This window comes from Hyaena hyaena, unplaced genomic scaffold, assembly GCF_003009895.1.
Source record: "Hyaena hyaena isolate Hyena2069 unplaced genomic scaffold, ASM300989v1 scaffold_602, whole genome shotgun sequence".
Taxonomy (NCBI): Eukaryota; Metazoa; Chordata; class Mammalia; order Carnivora; family Hyaenidae; genus Hyaena; species Hyaena hyaena.
The window spans coordinates 620,361-636,540 of record NW_024081229.1 but is presented as its reverse complement, the minus strand read 5'-3'; the positions used below and the strand labels follow the sequence as shown (position 1 = coordinate 636,540).

At 43.5% G+C, this 16,180-nt stretch overlaps 1 protein-coding gene across 1 annotated transcript in view; it reads right to left on the bottom strand.

Moving 5' to 3' along the window:
- Positions 1-16,180, bottom strand: part of PARP4 (poly(ADP-ribose) polymerase family member 4) — an 86,427-nt gene that overhangs the window by 28,648 nt on the left and 41,599 nt on the right. Inside the window, exons 18-22 of the mRNA XM_039256951.1 lie at positions 11,875-12,039; positions 11,137-11,183; positions 10,899-10,977; positions 6,544-6,681; positions 629-824 (exon numbers count right to left, since the gene is read on the bottom strand). Of these exons, the coding sequence (XP_039112882.1) occupies positions 629-824; positions 6,544-6,681; positions 10,899-10,977; positions 11,137-11,183; positions 11,875-12,039 (625 nt within the window). The remainder of the gene's footprint in view (positions 1-628; positions 825-6,543; positions 6,682-10,898; positions 10,978-11,136; positions 11,184-11,874; positions 12,040-16,180) is intronic.

Below are 16,180 nucleotides of genomic sequence, written 5' to 3'. Positions count from 1 at the left end.
GGAAAGAATCAAAAGGACAGGACTGTCCCCTCACTCTACTCCAGTTCCTTCTCTCATTCCTAAAGTAGCTTCTTCTGGTGGCTGACATGTTTCTGGATCCCCACCTGGAGGATGGTGTTACTTTTCCTCCTAAAGGGCTGATCTGATGCTTGCTGAAACCTTATAGATTTTCTATACTGTGCTGATTTCAAATGTTCTGTCCATATCCTTAGGACCCTCGTACATGTCAGCCAAGGGTCCTGCATTCGGCGCAGCTGCTGGGAACACTGGTGGTATTTATACAGCACTTACTGTGTAATAGGCACTGTTTCAAATCCTTTACATGCATTAGCTCAATCCTTACAGCAACACTATGGGGTAGGAACCATTACCCTTATATTACAAATGAGGAAACTGAGATATAAAAAGCTCAAGTAATTTGCCCAGGGTGACACCTAGAGCTCGCAAGTGGTAGAGTTGGAATGTGAACCCAGGGGCCTGGTGCCAGCGCTCTGGTTCCGGAGCTCCGCGCTACGCTACCTCTTACTCCACAGATGAGGGCAGGGTTCAAACAGCCATCAGCTCTACTCATGAGTATGTTCATATTAAGGAGGAAGCACACTTCGGACTGGGGCCGAAGAGCACTCACCTGTGCCAAACTTGACAATGTTTATCTTTTGCTTCTTCCCCACCAAGGACAGTGCACATAAGGCAATCTGCTTGGCTTGCAAGAACGTCGCACCCTCCATGGAAGCGGAGCAATCCAGACAGATAATCACTTCACTGTTCTCAGTTAGCTCAGGGAGTGTGATATCTAGATCTGGTTGAAAAACAAGCATGCAGGCCTAGAAAAAGAAAAAAGATGCTGGACTGATGTTTATCTTACTTAAACTAGTCTGGCTTGTTTATATGGGTACAGGCATGCCTTGGAGATATTGTGGGTTCGGTTCCAGACTACCACAATAAAGCAAATATCACAATAAAGTGAGGTAAATAAATGTTTTGGTTCCCAGCACACATAAAAGTTATGTTTGCACTAAAAAAAAAAGAAAAAAAAAGTTATGTTTGCACTATACTGTAGTCTATTATATGTGCAATAGCCCCGTGTTGGGCTCCACACTGACAGCATGGAACCTACTTGGGATTCTCTCTCTCTGCCCCACCCCCACTCACAATCTCTCTCTCAAAAATAAATAAACATTAAAAAAAATAAAAATAAAAGGTTTTTGTTGTTGCTGCTGCTTGAGGGTCCTGCCTTGATGTTGATGGCTGCTGACTGACCAGGGTGGTGGGTGCCGAAGGCTGGGGTGGTTGTGGCAATTTCTTAAAATAAGACAACAATGAAGTCTGCCACATTGATTGACTTTTCCTTTCACGATCTCTTTGTACAGATGTGTAGCTGTGATGTGTAGCCTGATGTAGGGCTTGATACCATGACCCTGGGATCATGACCTGAGTCAAAATCAAGAGTCAGACACACTTACCTGACTGAGCCACCCAGGTGTCCCGATTCTGGGTTAATTTTTATGAGTGGTGTAATATAGTGGCCTAATTTTATTCATTTGCACGAAGATATCTAGTTTTCCCAGCACCAATTATTCAAAGGGCCATCATTTCCCCATTGAATATTCTTAGCTCCCTTGTCAAATGTTAGTTGACAAATATGCATGGGTTTACTTCTGGGCTCTCAATTCTGTTCCATAACTTTAGTGTCTGTTTTTATAACAGGATCACACTGTTTTGACTACTACTGCTTTGCAGTATAAATCAGGAAGTATGATGCCTCTAGCTTTATTCTTCTTCCTCAAGACTGCCTGGGCTATTCAGAGTATTTTGTGGCTCCATTCATGAAATATGTTTCCATTTGTTTGTGTCTTCTTCAATTTCTTTCACCAGTGTCTCAAGTTTTTTAATGTCTCTATCTTTTACTCCCTTTGGTTAAATTTATCCGTAAGTATTTCACCCAGGTGTCTCATGGTCTATCGGTTTCTTATAGTGTCCTCCAACTTTCCTGAATTTATTAGTTCTAACAGTTTTTTAGTGGAGTTTTTAGGGTTTCTATACATGAGATCATGTTATTGGCAAACAGACAAATTTACTCTTTCCTTTCTTATTTGTATGCTTTTTAATTCTTTTTCTTGCCTAATTGGTCTAGCTAGGATTTCCAGTACTGCATTGAATAGGAATGGTTAGAGCAGGCATTCTTATTTCTGATTTTAGAGAAAAAGCTCTTAGTTTTGCACCATTGAGTCTGATGTTAGCTGTGTTTGTCATATACAGTCTTTATTATGTTGAGGTAACCTTCTATACTCCGTTTGTTCAGAGCTTTCATCATGAAAGGGTGTTGAATTTTTCAAACACTTCTGCATCTATTGACAGGATCATATAATTTATTTTATTTTTATTTATTTTTATTTTTTAAATGCTTATTTATTTTGAGAGAGGGAGAGTGAGCAAGCAGTGGGGTGGGGGGGGGTGAGAGAGAGAGAGAGAGAGAGAACCCTAAGCAGGCTCTGTGCTGACAGCATGGTACCTGATGCAGAGGTCAGTCCCACAAACTGTGAGATCATGACCTGAGCCAAAAGCAAGAATTGGATGCTTAACTCATTAAGCCACCCAGGCACCCCCAATTTTAAATTATTTTTTAAAAAGGAAAATTTTTTGAGGGAGGGGGTGGGGCAGAGGGAGAAGGAGAAAAATAATCCCAAACAGGCCTCATGCCCAGTGCAGAGCCTGATATAGTGCTCAATCTCATGACCACAAGATCAAGAGAAGGGCACTTAACTGGCTGAGCCATCCAGGTGCCCCATTTTTAAATTTCTGATTGATACATACTTGACACATAATGTTACATTAGTTTCCGGTATACAAAATAGTAATTTGACAAATTCATACATTACGCTATGCTTATCACAAGCATAGCTACCATCAGTCTCCATAAGCCATTATAATAGCATTGACTATATTCTCTATGCTGTTCCTTTTATTCTCATGACATATTCATTCCATAATTGGAAGCTTGTTTTTCTATAGCATTCTTTCACTTCAAGAACTCCTTTTACCATTTTTCATAAGGCAGGTCCACTGGTGATGAATTCCCTTAGCTTTTGTTTGGGAATGTATCTCTCCTTAATTTCTGGACAGTTTTGCTGGGTTTATATGCTACATTGTGATTTATAAGAAATATATATTTGGTCAACTCATATATATTTGGTCTTTGTCCATTACTCCTGGCTCACATCTCCCAAAACCCTTGGAATTTCCAGAGTGCCTGGGTGGCTCAGTCCATTAAGTGTTGACTTCGGTTCAGGTCGTGATCTCATGGTTTGTGAGTTTGAGTTCCATGGTGGGCTCTGTGCTGACAGCTCTGAGCCTGGAGCCTGCTTTGGATTCTGTGTCTCGCTCTGTCTCTGCCTCTCCCTGTTTACACTATGACTCTCTCTCTCTCTGTCTCTCAAAAATAAATAAACATTAAAAATTTTCTTTAAATCCAAAACCCTTGGAATTTCCCAAGTGATAAGAGTGATAAAAAGTGTCCTTTGTTATGTTAAGGAGGTGAGTTTTGGACCCCACCTATGGAGGAGGGCTGGTTGCCAGGAGTATCAAACATATGATCAGAGAGTTAGAACTTTCAATCCTGTCCATAGACTTCTACAAGGGGAGTGAGACTGGAGACTCAATCAATTGCCAATGGCCAATAATTTTTTGTCATTCATGCCTATGTAAAAAAGCTACCATAAAAACCCAAAAGCATGGGCTTCAGAGAGCTTCCATATTGGTGAACACATGGAGATGTGGAAAAGTGGCATGCCTGGAGGGAATGGAGGCTCTGCACCCTTTCCCCAGACTTTGCCCTATGGATACCTTCCATCTGGCTGTGCCTGAGTTATATGCTTTTGTAATAAACTGGTGATCTAGTAAGTAAAATGTTTCTCTGAGTTCTGTGAGCTGCTCTAGCAAGTTAATAAAAACTGAGGAAAGGATTGTGGGAATCTCTGATTTATAGCTAGTTTGTCAGAAGTACAGGTAACAACCTGGACTTACAGAGTATAGTGATATGTGGGCAAGCCCCTAACTTGCCCTTGGAATTGGGTCCAGGCACCCAAAAGAGTAGTATTCATGGTTGGCAGTTTTTCCTTTCAACACTTTGAATATATCATCCCACTCCTTACTGATCTCATGGTTTCTGCAGAAAAATCTGCTGACAGCCCTATGGGGGTTATATTGTATATGATGAGTCATTTTGCTCTTGCTGCTTTCAAAAGTCTCTCTTTGGGGCGCCTGGGTGGCTCAGTTGGTAAAGTGACCAACTTCGGCTCAGGTCATGATCTCATGGTTCGTGGGTTTGAGTCCCACATTGGACTCTGTGCTGACAGCTCAGAGCCTGGAGCCTGCTTCTGATTCTGTGCCTCCCTATCTCTGTGGCCCTCCCCCACTCATGCTCTGTCTCTGTCTCTCTTAAGAATAAAAAGCATTAAAAAAAAAAGTCTCTCCTTGTCCTTGATTTTTAATGTTTTAATTATAACGTGTTTTAGAGTAATCTTCTTTCAATTGATCTTGCTTGGGGTCATCCAGAGCTGCCTGCACCTGGATGTCCATCACTCTCCCAAGATTTGGGAAGATTTTAGCTATTAATTCTTTAAATAATCTTTCCACCCTTCCTTTCCTTTCCTGGGATGCCCATGATGCAAACATTCACCTGCTTGATGGTGTTCCATAATTCATGTGGGTTTTTTTCACTCTTTTCATTTTCTTTTTATTCCTTTAATTTCAAATGATCTGTCTTCATGTTCATTGATTCTTTCTTCTGCATGACTAAGTCAGTTGTTGAAGCTCTGTCTTGAATTTTTTAGTCTGTCATTGTATTCTTTAGCTCCAGACTTTCTGTTTGGTTCTTTTTTACGGTTTCTATTTCTTTACTAAACTTCTCATTTTGTTCATGTGTTGTTTTTCTGATTTTGTTTAGTTGTTTATCTGTGTTCCCTTGTATTGCATGGAGTTGTCTTAAGATGATTATTTTGAGTTTGTTGTCAGGCAAATCATAGATCTCCATTTCTTTGGGGTCAATTACAGGAGCCTTATTAGTTTTCGTTGGTGGTGTCATGTTTGCCTGATTCTTCATGAGCTACATAACTTTGCACTGGTATCTGTTCATCTGAAGGAACAAACGCTTCTTTATGTTTACAGACTAGTTTCGCAGGTAAAGACCTTCTTCTGTTGGTTCCCTGACTGATGGGATTACCTCTGGAATCACAATTGTGCAGAAGTGGAGTCAATTTCGAGGCTGTTGCTAGGTCTGTGGTGTGGTCTGCAGGGGGCTTGTTACCAGGGGGCTGAACACATGTGGATCATTTCTGGTCCCTGGATGGATGGGTCTGCCTCAGAACCTGTTCAGTAGGGTAGCCTGCGATGAGAATCCACTTCATAGTCCACAGGTTCTCAGTCATCAGACCTATTACCAGGTATATGGATGGGTGTAGCCTCTACTGGGTCCCTGGAAATACTCCTGCCTAGTTGCAGGATGAGTCCTGGGTAGGCAAGATTGGCCCTGGACTACAGTTGAGAGGGGCGGGAACCAAGCCCCAGAACCATTTCAGTTTCCACAGCCATGACTGAGATCTTCAGACTTGGCTCTGAAGGTGCGGATGGATGTGTCTCATGGGGTCTCTGGGTAGACTGACCCTCCCGTGGCTGGAGGGGCTGAAGCAAAGTAGAGAGCCCTTTATGGATCTCCGGAGGTACAGACATGAATATCCAAGAGGTCGTCTGCAACAGGACCACTTGCAGACTGCTGTTAGAGCTGAGAATAGGCCCTTTTCAGAATCTTCCAGGTTATACATGGAAGTGTCCCTGGACTCACAGGTCTGCTTGCAGATTATGACTGTGAGGAGGCTGGAGCCAAGTACAGGGTGCTTTCAGGATATCTGGCGGCACAGACGGTGCCTGAAGCCAGGACCATGGTCAGCAACTCAGCTTCCTGTGTGTAAGCCTGGCTTCTCCAAACAGTTGTTGCTCTTGAGCAGTACTGGTGTTTCCCAATCTCCTAACTGGATCCCAAAGCCCCCAAACAGTACTCTGTCCATGAACAGATGCCAAATAATTGTTGTTGGGGGGGATACATATGAAGGACATCTTGGGACATCTTGCTGATATCATTCTCAATTTTTATTCTAATAAGAAGAGATTTTTTGTCATAGGGACACAAATGGACTTATGGCCATAAATAATTATGTATCTGTTTTTACAATATCAGTATTTAAAAACTATAAAAATATACAGACTAACAATGTAATGTCTGAAGGCATTTTTTGTTTTTGGTGAGGATTAAGGTAAAAACTAAAGTCATTACAAAGAAACATGCCACATGAGGGACTTGGTTGAAACCTCAGAAGTTTGTCAAGCCTGATTCCATAAGTATTTTTAGCTGTAAAATCTTGGAATGGTGTGCATTCATTTTGTAATGCTAGTTTTTCAGAACTATCAGTAATTTCCAAATTAAAATAATGTATTTGAAATATTGTTTTTAATAGTGTCTCTCATTTTTAAGTAGAAGAAGGACTATACCTCACTTTCTTTTTCTGGATGTTTTTCAACCCACATTCTTGGGAGATACGCATCAGACAAACCGATATGAAGGGAGAATCCATTGCTGTCTAAGGAGCTACCGTCCATGGTGCTAATTACAGCTTTGCAGTCTGTACTCTGCAAAACAAACAACAATGACAACAAAGTAAATAATGGAATAATTCCATATTATCAACTTGAAAATGCCTGTCAGGTAGCAAACCCTTGCATAATTTATGTAACTCCATTAAGAATCAATATTATAGTCACAAATTCCAAAATTATGAAGTTTTTAGGACTGAATTGACCATTATCATATCAGTCACCATCCTGAAATTCTAAGGTTCATGCACACAGTCAAAATTAGATAAATTTAAGACAGTCTCAAATCCTGGATCCAAAGGCTATAGGTCTACGTATTCAGTTAGAACCATCTGGATATAGCAGAAAGTATACTAGATAATCATACCTTCAAATAGTAAAAATAGAAAATTCAATAACAATCTTATAATCATGACTAATTCTTTTTTTTTTTTAATGTTTTATTTATTTCTAGGAGAGAGAGAGAGAGACAGCGTGAGCAGGGGAGGGTCAGAGAGAGAGGGAGTCACAGATCAAAACAGGCTCCAGGCTCTGAGCTGGCAGTCAGCACAGAGCCCAATGCGGGGCTCGAACCCAGGAACCGCGAGATCATGACCTAAGCGAAAGTCGGACGCTTAACTGACTAAGCCAGGCGCCCCTAATCATGACTAATTCTTAAATTAATTTTTCATAAATAGAGAGTACATTTTGAAAATATGGATGATATGCTTTAAAACAATAAAGGCAATGTGATAGATCATGAAATGGCTGCAAAGCTTTTCCATTCCTGTGTGCTCGCCCCTTTGCAATGTGAGTTTGCAGCTCTTCTTGTCAGGCAGTGGCCTCTATTGCTCTGCCTCTGAATCCAAAGTTGGCCAGTGTGACCTGCTTTGGTCAATGGGATATTGACAGATGTGATGCAAGGGGCTCGGAAAATGCTTGTGCAGCAGGGCTTGCCGTCTCCCATTGCTACTGAGAATTCTTCCACTACCATGTGAATGAAGCTGAGCTAACCTGATGGATGAAGAGAGACAGGTGGTCATCACCCCCAAGGACACCAGGCCAATAGCCAGGCATTAGGGTAAGGCCACTCTAGACCATCTTGTCCCAGCCAAACCAGTGCAGCCCATTAGAACTTCCCAATCAATTCACAAAACTGTGATAAGTAACAAATGTTATTGTTTTAAACCATAAAGTTTTGAGATTGTTTCACAGCAAAAGCTATCTGACGCAAAGGGCTTCTTGTTCAGGAAGACTAAATGCAAGTGTTTATCTTCACTTTCTAATAAAATCCTGAAACTCCCTACCGTAAGAGGGAATCAATTAGAGGGTATAAACCCTTAAAGATATTAAAAATAGCAACAAAGACAATCGCAGATGAGAGATGTCAACAAATTTTAAGAAGATGGTAGGTTGACAGAGGTGTGGTGGAAGCTGACAGAGAGTGGAAGAAGCTAGTATCCAGGTCCGGTGGAGGACTGCAGCAACCCAGAAAGGTTCACACCTTGGAGGTAACTGCAGAAAACAGCAGTGCTAGCGAGTAGACTATGCACAAAGTTGCCTTGGTGCAGACCCCCTCCCTGCTCTAAGTAGCCAAGCATCTAGCATGAATAGCTAGCGTCCTGTTCTCTCAATAAAGGAAATTGAAGATTCTTTACTTAGAGAAATTCAAGCAAATGGCATCTACATTCAGGAATCCTAGGTACACCGAAGCAGAGGCGTGCAGCGCTGCAAACTGGGAAAGGAAGTGAAACTTGGCATCCTAAAGTGTGGGTCCCTCAGTTACTCTCCCCAGTCATACTTTATGAGTGCCCTAGAGGTGTTCTGAACAGCCACAGAAAGGCTAAAACACTACCATGAGACCCACCATCAAACAGCCAGCCAGCTGCCAGGGCCCCCCTTCCACTTGCCCCACCTCACAGCATCTAACTAGCATTCTGTGTGTCTCAGTGAGACACGAACACAGAGGGGTCACCCAGGCATTTGAGGAAAGGCCTCTCACACAAAATAGAGAGAACAAAGAGCAAAAGCCAGAAGAAGAAAGGAACTCAAAGGAAAAGGACACAACACAGGGAGGAGAAGAAAAATGTATTTTCAGAGAGACAAGAGAGGTAATGCATTCACGAAACACAAAAAGATGCTATAAAAAAGGAATTTTATCTATCTATGTATCTATCTATCTGTCTGTCTATATTTTAGAGAGAGAACACGAGCATGGGAGAGAGGCAGAGGGAGAGAGAGAATTCCAAGCAGGCTCCATGCTTAGTGCAGAGCCTGATGTGGGGCTCACTCTCACGACCCCAGGATCATGACCTGAGCCAAAATCAAGAGTTGGACACTCAACCGACTGAGCCACTCAGGGACCCACCAAAAGGAATATTTACAGAGCAGAAAAGAGCTCTTGCAAATTAAAAATATTAGAACTAAAATAAAAATTTCAGTAGAATGGTTGGAATTTAAAATTGAGAAAATCACTCAGAAAGTAGCACAAGAAAACAATACAATGTTCAACAGGAGAAAAAAAAAAAAAGAAAACAAGAGGTTCAATCCAGGGGACACCTGATTGAAAGGCAATGCAAAAGGTAAAGGAAAGAGGGACAACTTATTTTTTTAATATAACAAAATTTCCCAGCACTAAAGGCTACAAGTTACATACAATGAATGAATGTCACCTTCTTATGAAATTTCAGAACACCAGGGATAAAAAGATCTGAAATTCTTGTAGAATTTAAAATGAAACAGATTACATACAAGGAACGGGGGATAAGAATAGCACTTAAGTTCTCAGAAGTAACACTAGAGGGGCGCCTGGGTGGCTTAGTCGGTTAAGCGTCCGACTTTCGCTTAGGTCGTGATCTCGCGGTTCGTGGGTTCGAGCCCCGCGTCGGGCTCTGTGCTGACTGCCAGCTCAGAGCCTGGAGTCTGTTTCAGTCTGTGACTCCCTCTCTCTCTGACCCTCCCCTGCTCACGCTGTCTCTCTCTCTCTCTCTCCTAGAAATAAATAAAACATTAAAAAAAAAAAAAAAAGAAGTAACACTAGAAGCTAGAAAATAAGGTTTTCAGTACTTTGAGAGAGGACGATTTTCAGCCTGAGACTAAATGCCTCAACAAATGGTCAACATTAACACGTGGGGTGAGGAGAGCTTCAGGCACTGCCCACGCACTCTGACTCAGGAAGTTAATGGAGGCTGTGCTCTGGCAAATGGATGGACTAACACAAGGAAGACGATAAAGAAGAAAAGCCCTGCAGAGGAGAATCATAAAAGAAAGGCCCTAGGACAAGCCCTGGCCTGCGGTGACCAGGCTGGGCGGCCGCCGAGAGACGGACAGGGGGTCTTAGGGGAAAACATTAACTCAATTACTGGGAGCACTGAGTGGTGAACAACAGTATTCCGAGGAGTTTTTTTTTTTTTTTTTAATATTTTTATTTATTTCTAGGAGAGAGAGAGACAGCGTGAGCGGGGGGGGTCAGAGAGAGAGGGAGATACAGACTCCGAAATAGGCTCCAGGCTCTGAGCTGGCAGTCAGCACAGAGCCCGACGCGGGGCTCGAACACACGAACCGCGAGATCATGACCTAAGCGAAAGTCGGACACTTAACCGACTAAGCCACCCAGGCGCCCCGCGAGGAGTTTTAATCTACGTGTGACTGAGGGTAGTGGGCAGGTAAAATAATTAGATTTTTATCTACCACAATAAGAAACCAAAAAATACTTTTGAAATAGATGCATCAAGAACAAGCAGTAAAAAATTATCCTTCGCAACTCTCGAGGCCAGCAGGAAGGACGCAGGGTGTTTAAAGTGGTTCACGGCCTCTGGAGGCTGGTCTGGAAGAGGCAGGGCAGATCTGGCGTGCTGCTGTTGTTAGAAGCTGTTGTTAGCATTATTATGATGTAACTTATTAAACCATGTGCGTGTATTGCCTTGATATAATAAAACTAATGTTAAAATAAGAGCTCTTAAATAAAAACCAGAGAGGGGTTCTTGGGGGGCTCAGTTGGTTAAGGATCCGACTTCAGCTCAGGTCATGATCTCACAGTTTGTGGGTTCGAGCCCCACGTGGGGCTCTGTGCTGACAGCTCAGTGCCTGGAGCCTGTTTCAGATTCTGTGTCTCCCTCTCTCTCTGACCCTGCCCTACTCGTGCTCTGCCTCCCTCTGTCTCAAAAAAAAAAAGAAAGAAAGAAAGAAAGAAAGAAAGAAGGAAAGAAAGAAAGAAAGAAGGAAAGAAAGAAAGAAAGAAAAGAAAAGGAAAGAAAAACTAAAGATTTACCAACCTTTTGTCTCAGTTCATGTGTATCACTAGAAATGAATTCAATCACATACGGCATCTCAATGGACATACTCAAAGAGAAGCTACCAAAAAAGAAGCGAAAGTTGTCTGAGTCTATAATCTTAAATATTAAACAACTACATGTAGTTATTTTATATAATTATATGTATATTTAATTTTAAGTGAAAATGTAAAGCCAGTCCATTGGATAACTGGTAGGGTTTTATATTTTGGGTACTAACCTTTGCTTTGTTCCTATTTCCCTTACACAAATCTTCTCTACTGTATCCTGTTAAAAGAAAAAAATATATATATAACTAAGTATATACTAAGTTTCACAATGAGACCTCTAAGCTGAATGCAATGTCACCACGGCCACAACCCACAGCAGCAACCAGACAGCTGGTCTCACATTTGAGTAGCAAGACACAGAACACTTGGTCATGGAAAACAGTAACTTCTAAAATGCAACTGATATTGGGGACAGTTTATGGCCATTTTAATAGAGATTTTCAACTATACACATGTCTATATGTGTGTATATGCACACACATAGCTACATACCTATACGTGCATATACACATACCCATATAAACACAATTTAAACAAATACGTACTAAATAAAAACAAAGTGTTAACCAGTAGCTCTGGGCTACTATCTCTGGCAACAGAATTAAGGATTGTTTAAATTTTCCTCTTTGGTTTCTTTGCATTCTTTATGTTCTCTAAATTCTTCATAATGAACACGTAGTAGAGACACAAAAGTTTTTTAGGTGACTGAACAGAATAAAAATACGACACCCATTGAGCAGAACTATGTCTTTATTCTTTTCATTTTACAAACATTACACGTATCTAAACGCAGAAATGTCAGGAAAACTGATTTTGCGTCAGGTAGACTAGATTATTTTAGATATTTTTTCTTCCCTATGAATAAATCACCAAAAAAGCTTTTTAAAATCTTTCTTAAGCATACAAACCTGACTGTTTTCATTCAAAGCTCTGTCCTGTTGCCAGGGAGCCACGGTGGCCGGCATGGAGAAGACAGCCCTGGTGCCTTGGATGCTGAGTTCGGTGATGTAGGTAATTTTGATGAGGACCTTAGCCTTAGGGGGCAGATTTCCAACACTAACAGTAAAAACATCCTGAAAGAGAAACACATTACTCAGCTTTCCACTCAAAAGCATATGCATTCTGTGCTGGTTAATCCCTCCCATTACAGGAGCCACTTGAATTATAATCTGCCAGATTCTTCCCCAGAAAATGGGCATAGACTGTTTTGTAGTGTTTAAGGAGAATCCTGGAGCTGGTCCCTGGGGTGCGGGCGCTGTGACATCTACAAAGGGCAGCGGAAGAAGAGGTCCTCTGGAAGCAGGAGCCCTTCTGGGCAGGGCCTCACCCCTGCCCTCCTGGGGGTGGGGGTGAGTGGGCTCTGCTGCACCGCCAGCCTCCAGGCAGCCCCCTCTTGAAGAGGCCATGGCTCGTCCGCCCTCCACAGCATCTGACGGCAATCCCGTCAGGAGCTGGAGAGCACAGCAGTTCTCCCTAACTTGGTCGTCACTTAATTCTTTTACCCTACAGTTCACTCATCAATTCATTCAGAAAAAGCATTTCGTTTTCTTTTAAAGGGGTATTATAATCACTGCATAAGAAGACAAGCTCATGAACGACTAGGGCAGAAAAAAGAGAGAACAGATATATTTTTTCTGATCCTACACAGAGAAACTCATAACACCCCAAGCATATCTTCCATCCCGTTTGGCCGTGCTGCCACGAAAATTCAGTATGTAGGAGCATAGAATACTAAGGATCAATATAGATTTCAGGGCTGAATGGTTACTTCTGGCATCAAGGACATCCACTTACAAGAACATCCGACGAAGAAATGGATTCCAGTGAAGGGATAAACAACAGAGAGATGATTATTGAAGAGTTAGTAGTGCTTGTCCTTAAAAGAAGCACATAAAAGCCTGGGGCTCATCTGAGGGGCTACACTTCCGTCTCTGCGTAGGCTACACGGACAAGATGTCACCTCTGTTACAAGCCAGACAATCTACAACCTGCCAGAACACTGAGCTGCGAGGCAGTCAAGTGAACTGGAATCTAAAGAGTGACAAGCCCCCCAGGGACAGATGGGGCAGGGGGCTGTGGCTTCCCCACGGGTCCGGGTGGGCTAGCGTCCGTACAGGGTAACGGGGAAGCCGGCCTGCACTCAGCAGCTGCCGTCCACGTCCACGGAGGCTGGGGCCTCGCTCCAGTTTCTTCCAGCTTCTGACTTGGCCTCGGAACTTCCTCATTAACTCCTTATTTACCCTTTTCTGTTACTATCCTGCTTAAATATTTGGGATTACAAATTAGACCTCTGTCTTTATAAACGGTGCATGGAGAGCAGTGAGACAGATATGCACTGGCGGCCTGAGGAGCGGAAGGCAGTGGCACTGACCTGTCCTGGGTGAAGGCAGGAAAAACTTGAGTTTTCTCTTACACGGAGGGATGTTTAAACCGAGACTTGTAAAATACACATATCTTTTAAAGCAAGCAAACAGGGGCGCCTGGATGACTCAGTCAGTAGAGCATGCTACTCGTGATCTCCGGGTCATGAGTTCAAGTCCCATGCTGGGCATAAAGCTTACTTTAAAAAAAAAAATTAAGCGAATAAACGGGAGTCAGAACATCCCGTTCTGAGGAGAGGAGAACGAGGGCCTCTGCGAATAAGAGCTCAGGCTCCCTGGGGGGTGGGGTGGGAGGAAGGAAGCAGTGTGATGAGGCCGAGGCAGGTGAGGCCAGGCTTGGGAGGGTCTTGGCAGCGTACTGATGGGCTGAGGGGGTGACGGTGGGCCCTACTGGTGGCCACAGGGAAGTGGTGAGATGGGTAGGCCTCCTAAGCTGGTAAGAAACCGGAATCGATGATTACCCGGAGACGGCGGGTGGAGGACGGGAAGGGAGGACCGGAGGGCGACACCCTGGGTTCCCTCCTGGCCGACTGCCTCTAAGTGGTGATGCCATTATCACCACCAGAAAAACAGGAGGAGGAAACGGTTTGGAGCGGGAAGGGAATGAAATCAGCTTTAGACCTATCACCTAATAAGTACGTGTGGTTTTTAAAAATATTTTCAATTATGGACTCATTGTAACGACCACTCCACCTTGTTCTTTTTAACCCTACTTCAACATGCACTAAATATAAGATTAACTTAGGTATATTCTAAAGGTGGACCAAGGCTAAATCGAGTCTAGTAGTTTGTTTGGTTTTTTTTATAACTCTTAAACTTTTTTTTTTTTTTTTAATTTATTTCTAGGAGAGAGAGAGAGACAGCATGAACAGGGGAGGGTCAGAGAGAGAGGGAGACACAGACTCTGAAATAGGCTCCAGGCTCTGAGCTGGCAGTCAGCACAGAGCCCGACGCGGGGCTCGAACCCACGAACCGCGAGATCATGACCTAAGCGAAAGTCGGACGCTTAACCGACTAAGCCACCCAGGTGTCCCTCAAGTCTAGCAGTTTGGACAGACTCTTCATTGTGCCTTAACCCAAGGAATTTTAGGAAGAGAAAAAACTGTGTAACTTTAATCTGAATTAGACTTACTTCCTTGAGCCAGAGAGCTAGGGAATTCCCCCTGGGCATTTTCCCTCAGGTCTTTCTCTGCCTTACCCTTTACCAACAACACTTAGTGGTGGTGTTCCAGGGCTGCATCCTTGAACGATGCCCAATCTGTCACCATCCCAATTTAGAGCTTCCCACCATGACTCCCAGATCCCCACGCCCAGTGCAGACTTCGTCCTGAGTGCCTGACCAGCTGTCTCAGGGACCTGTCCCCACAACATCCCGCCCGGCCGTCTCCCAGACTCATTATCCATTATCTCCTCCTGCCCTCGTCACTTCCATACCCACAAAGGATCTGCTTCTCTCAAATCCCTGTCTCGATGAACACAGCCACCCAGAACTGTCCAAGTGACACCCTTGACTCCCTTCTCTCTGCCACACCCTCCGATCCGGCTGAAATCTGTGCGTTCCACCTCCCCGACATCTTTCACATCTGCTGCATCCCCTCCGTTTCCACTGTCACTCCCTTAGTAGTTTAGTCTGGGCCCTCATTATTCCTCTTGCCTAGATGACCACAAGGACCACCAAACTGCTCTCTGTTCTAGTCGGCATGTTTGTGTTCCCCCCACAAAACCCACAGGATGAAACCCTAACACCCACTGGGACGGTGTTAGGTGGTGTGGCCTTTGGGAAGTAACTAGGTTTCAGTGAGGTCACGAAAGTAGAGGAATGATGGAATTAGTGGCCACATAAGAAGAGAAAGAGACTAGAGCCTGCTCTCCGCTATAGGAGGAAACCTGGAAGAAATCCACCATCATTATCTTGGACCTCCCTCCCTTCAGGGCTATGAGAAATAGTGTTTGTTGGCAAAGCCAATTTAGCAAACTAGACAATCTCCCCTGCCTCAGGCCACTCCAACCTTCTCATTACCACTTGAGTATTCTTTCTCAAAGGCAATTCTTATCAGTGTACTCCAGCCAAGTCCAAATGCTTCTATCTTCCCAAGGAACCATGCTCTTCCAGGTCTGTTACAGCCTGTGTATGTGTCTCCCCTCTGTTTGCAGGCCCTCAGTCTACCTGGGGAATCCCTGCTTATCTTTCAAGAGAATAAATGCAGGAGACATGGCACCTGGACCTGCTCCCAGAGTCTCCACATTTCATCCCCACGAAAGCGATTCATCAGAATGGAAACAATCTGGCTCTATCTCAGGGCTCTGCAGAAATGCCTCCCTGGCAGAGGATTTGCTGAAAATTAGATAAATGACTTGGTAGACTTAGTTCTAGGAAAAATGTAAACACAGTGGACCCTTGAACAACATGGGTTTAAGGGCACTGACCCCCATGCAGCCAAAAATCTGCTTCTAACTTTTGACTCCCTAAAAACGTTAACTACTAATAGCCTATTGTTGACTGGAAGCCTTACTGATAACGTAAACAGTCAAGTACCACATATCTTGTATGCTATGTGTTAGATACTATCATCTTACAATGAAGTAAGCTGGAGAAAAGAAAATGTTACTAAGAGGGGCGCCTGGGTGGCTTAGTCGGTTAAGCGTCCGACTTTCGCTTGGGTCATGACCTCGCGGTTCGTGGGTTTGAGCCCCGCGTCGGGCTCTGTGCTGACAGCTCAGAGCCTGGAGCCTGTTTCAGTCTGTGACTCCCTCTCTCTCTGACCCTCCCCTGTTCACGCTGTCTCTCTCTCTCTCCTAGAAATAAATAAAACACTAAAAAAAAATTTAAAAA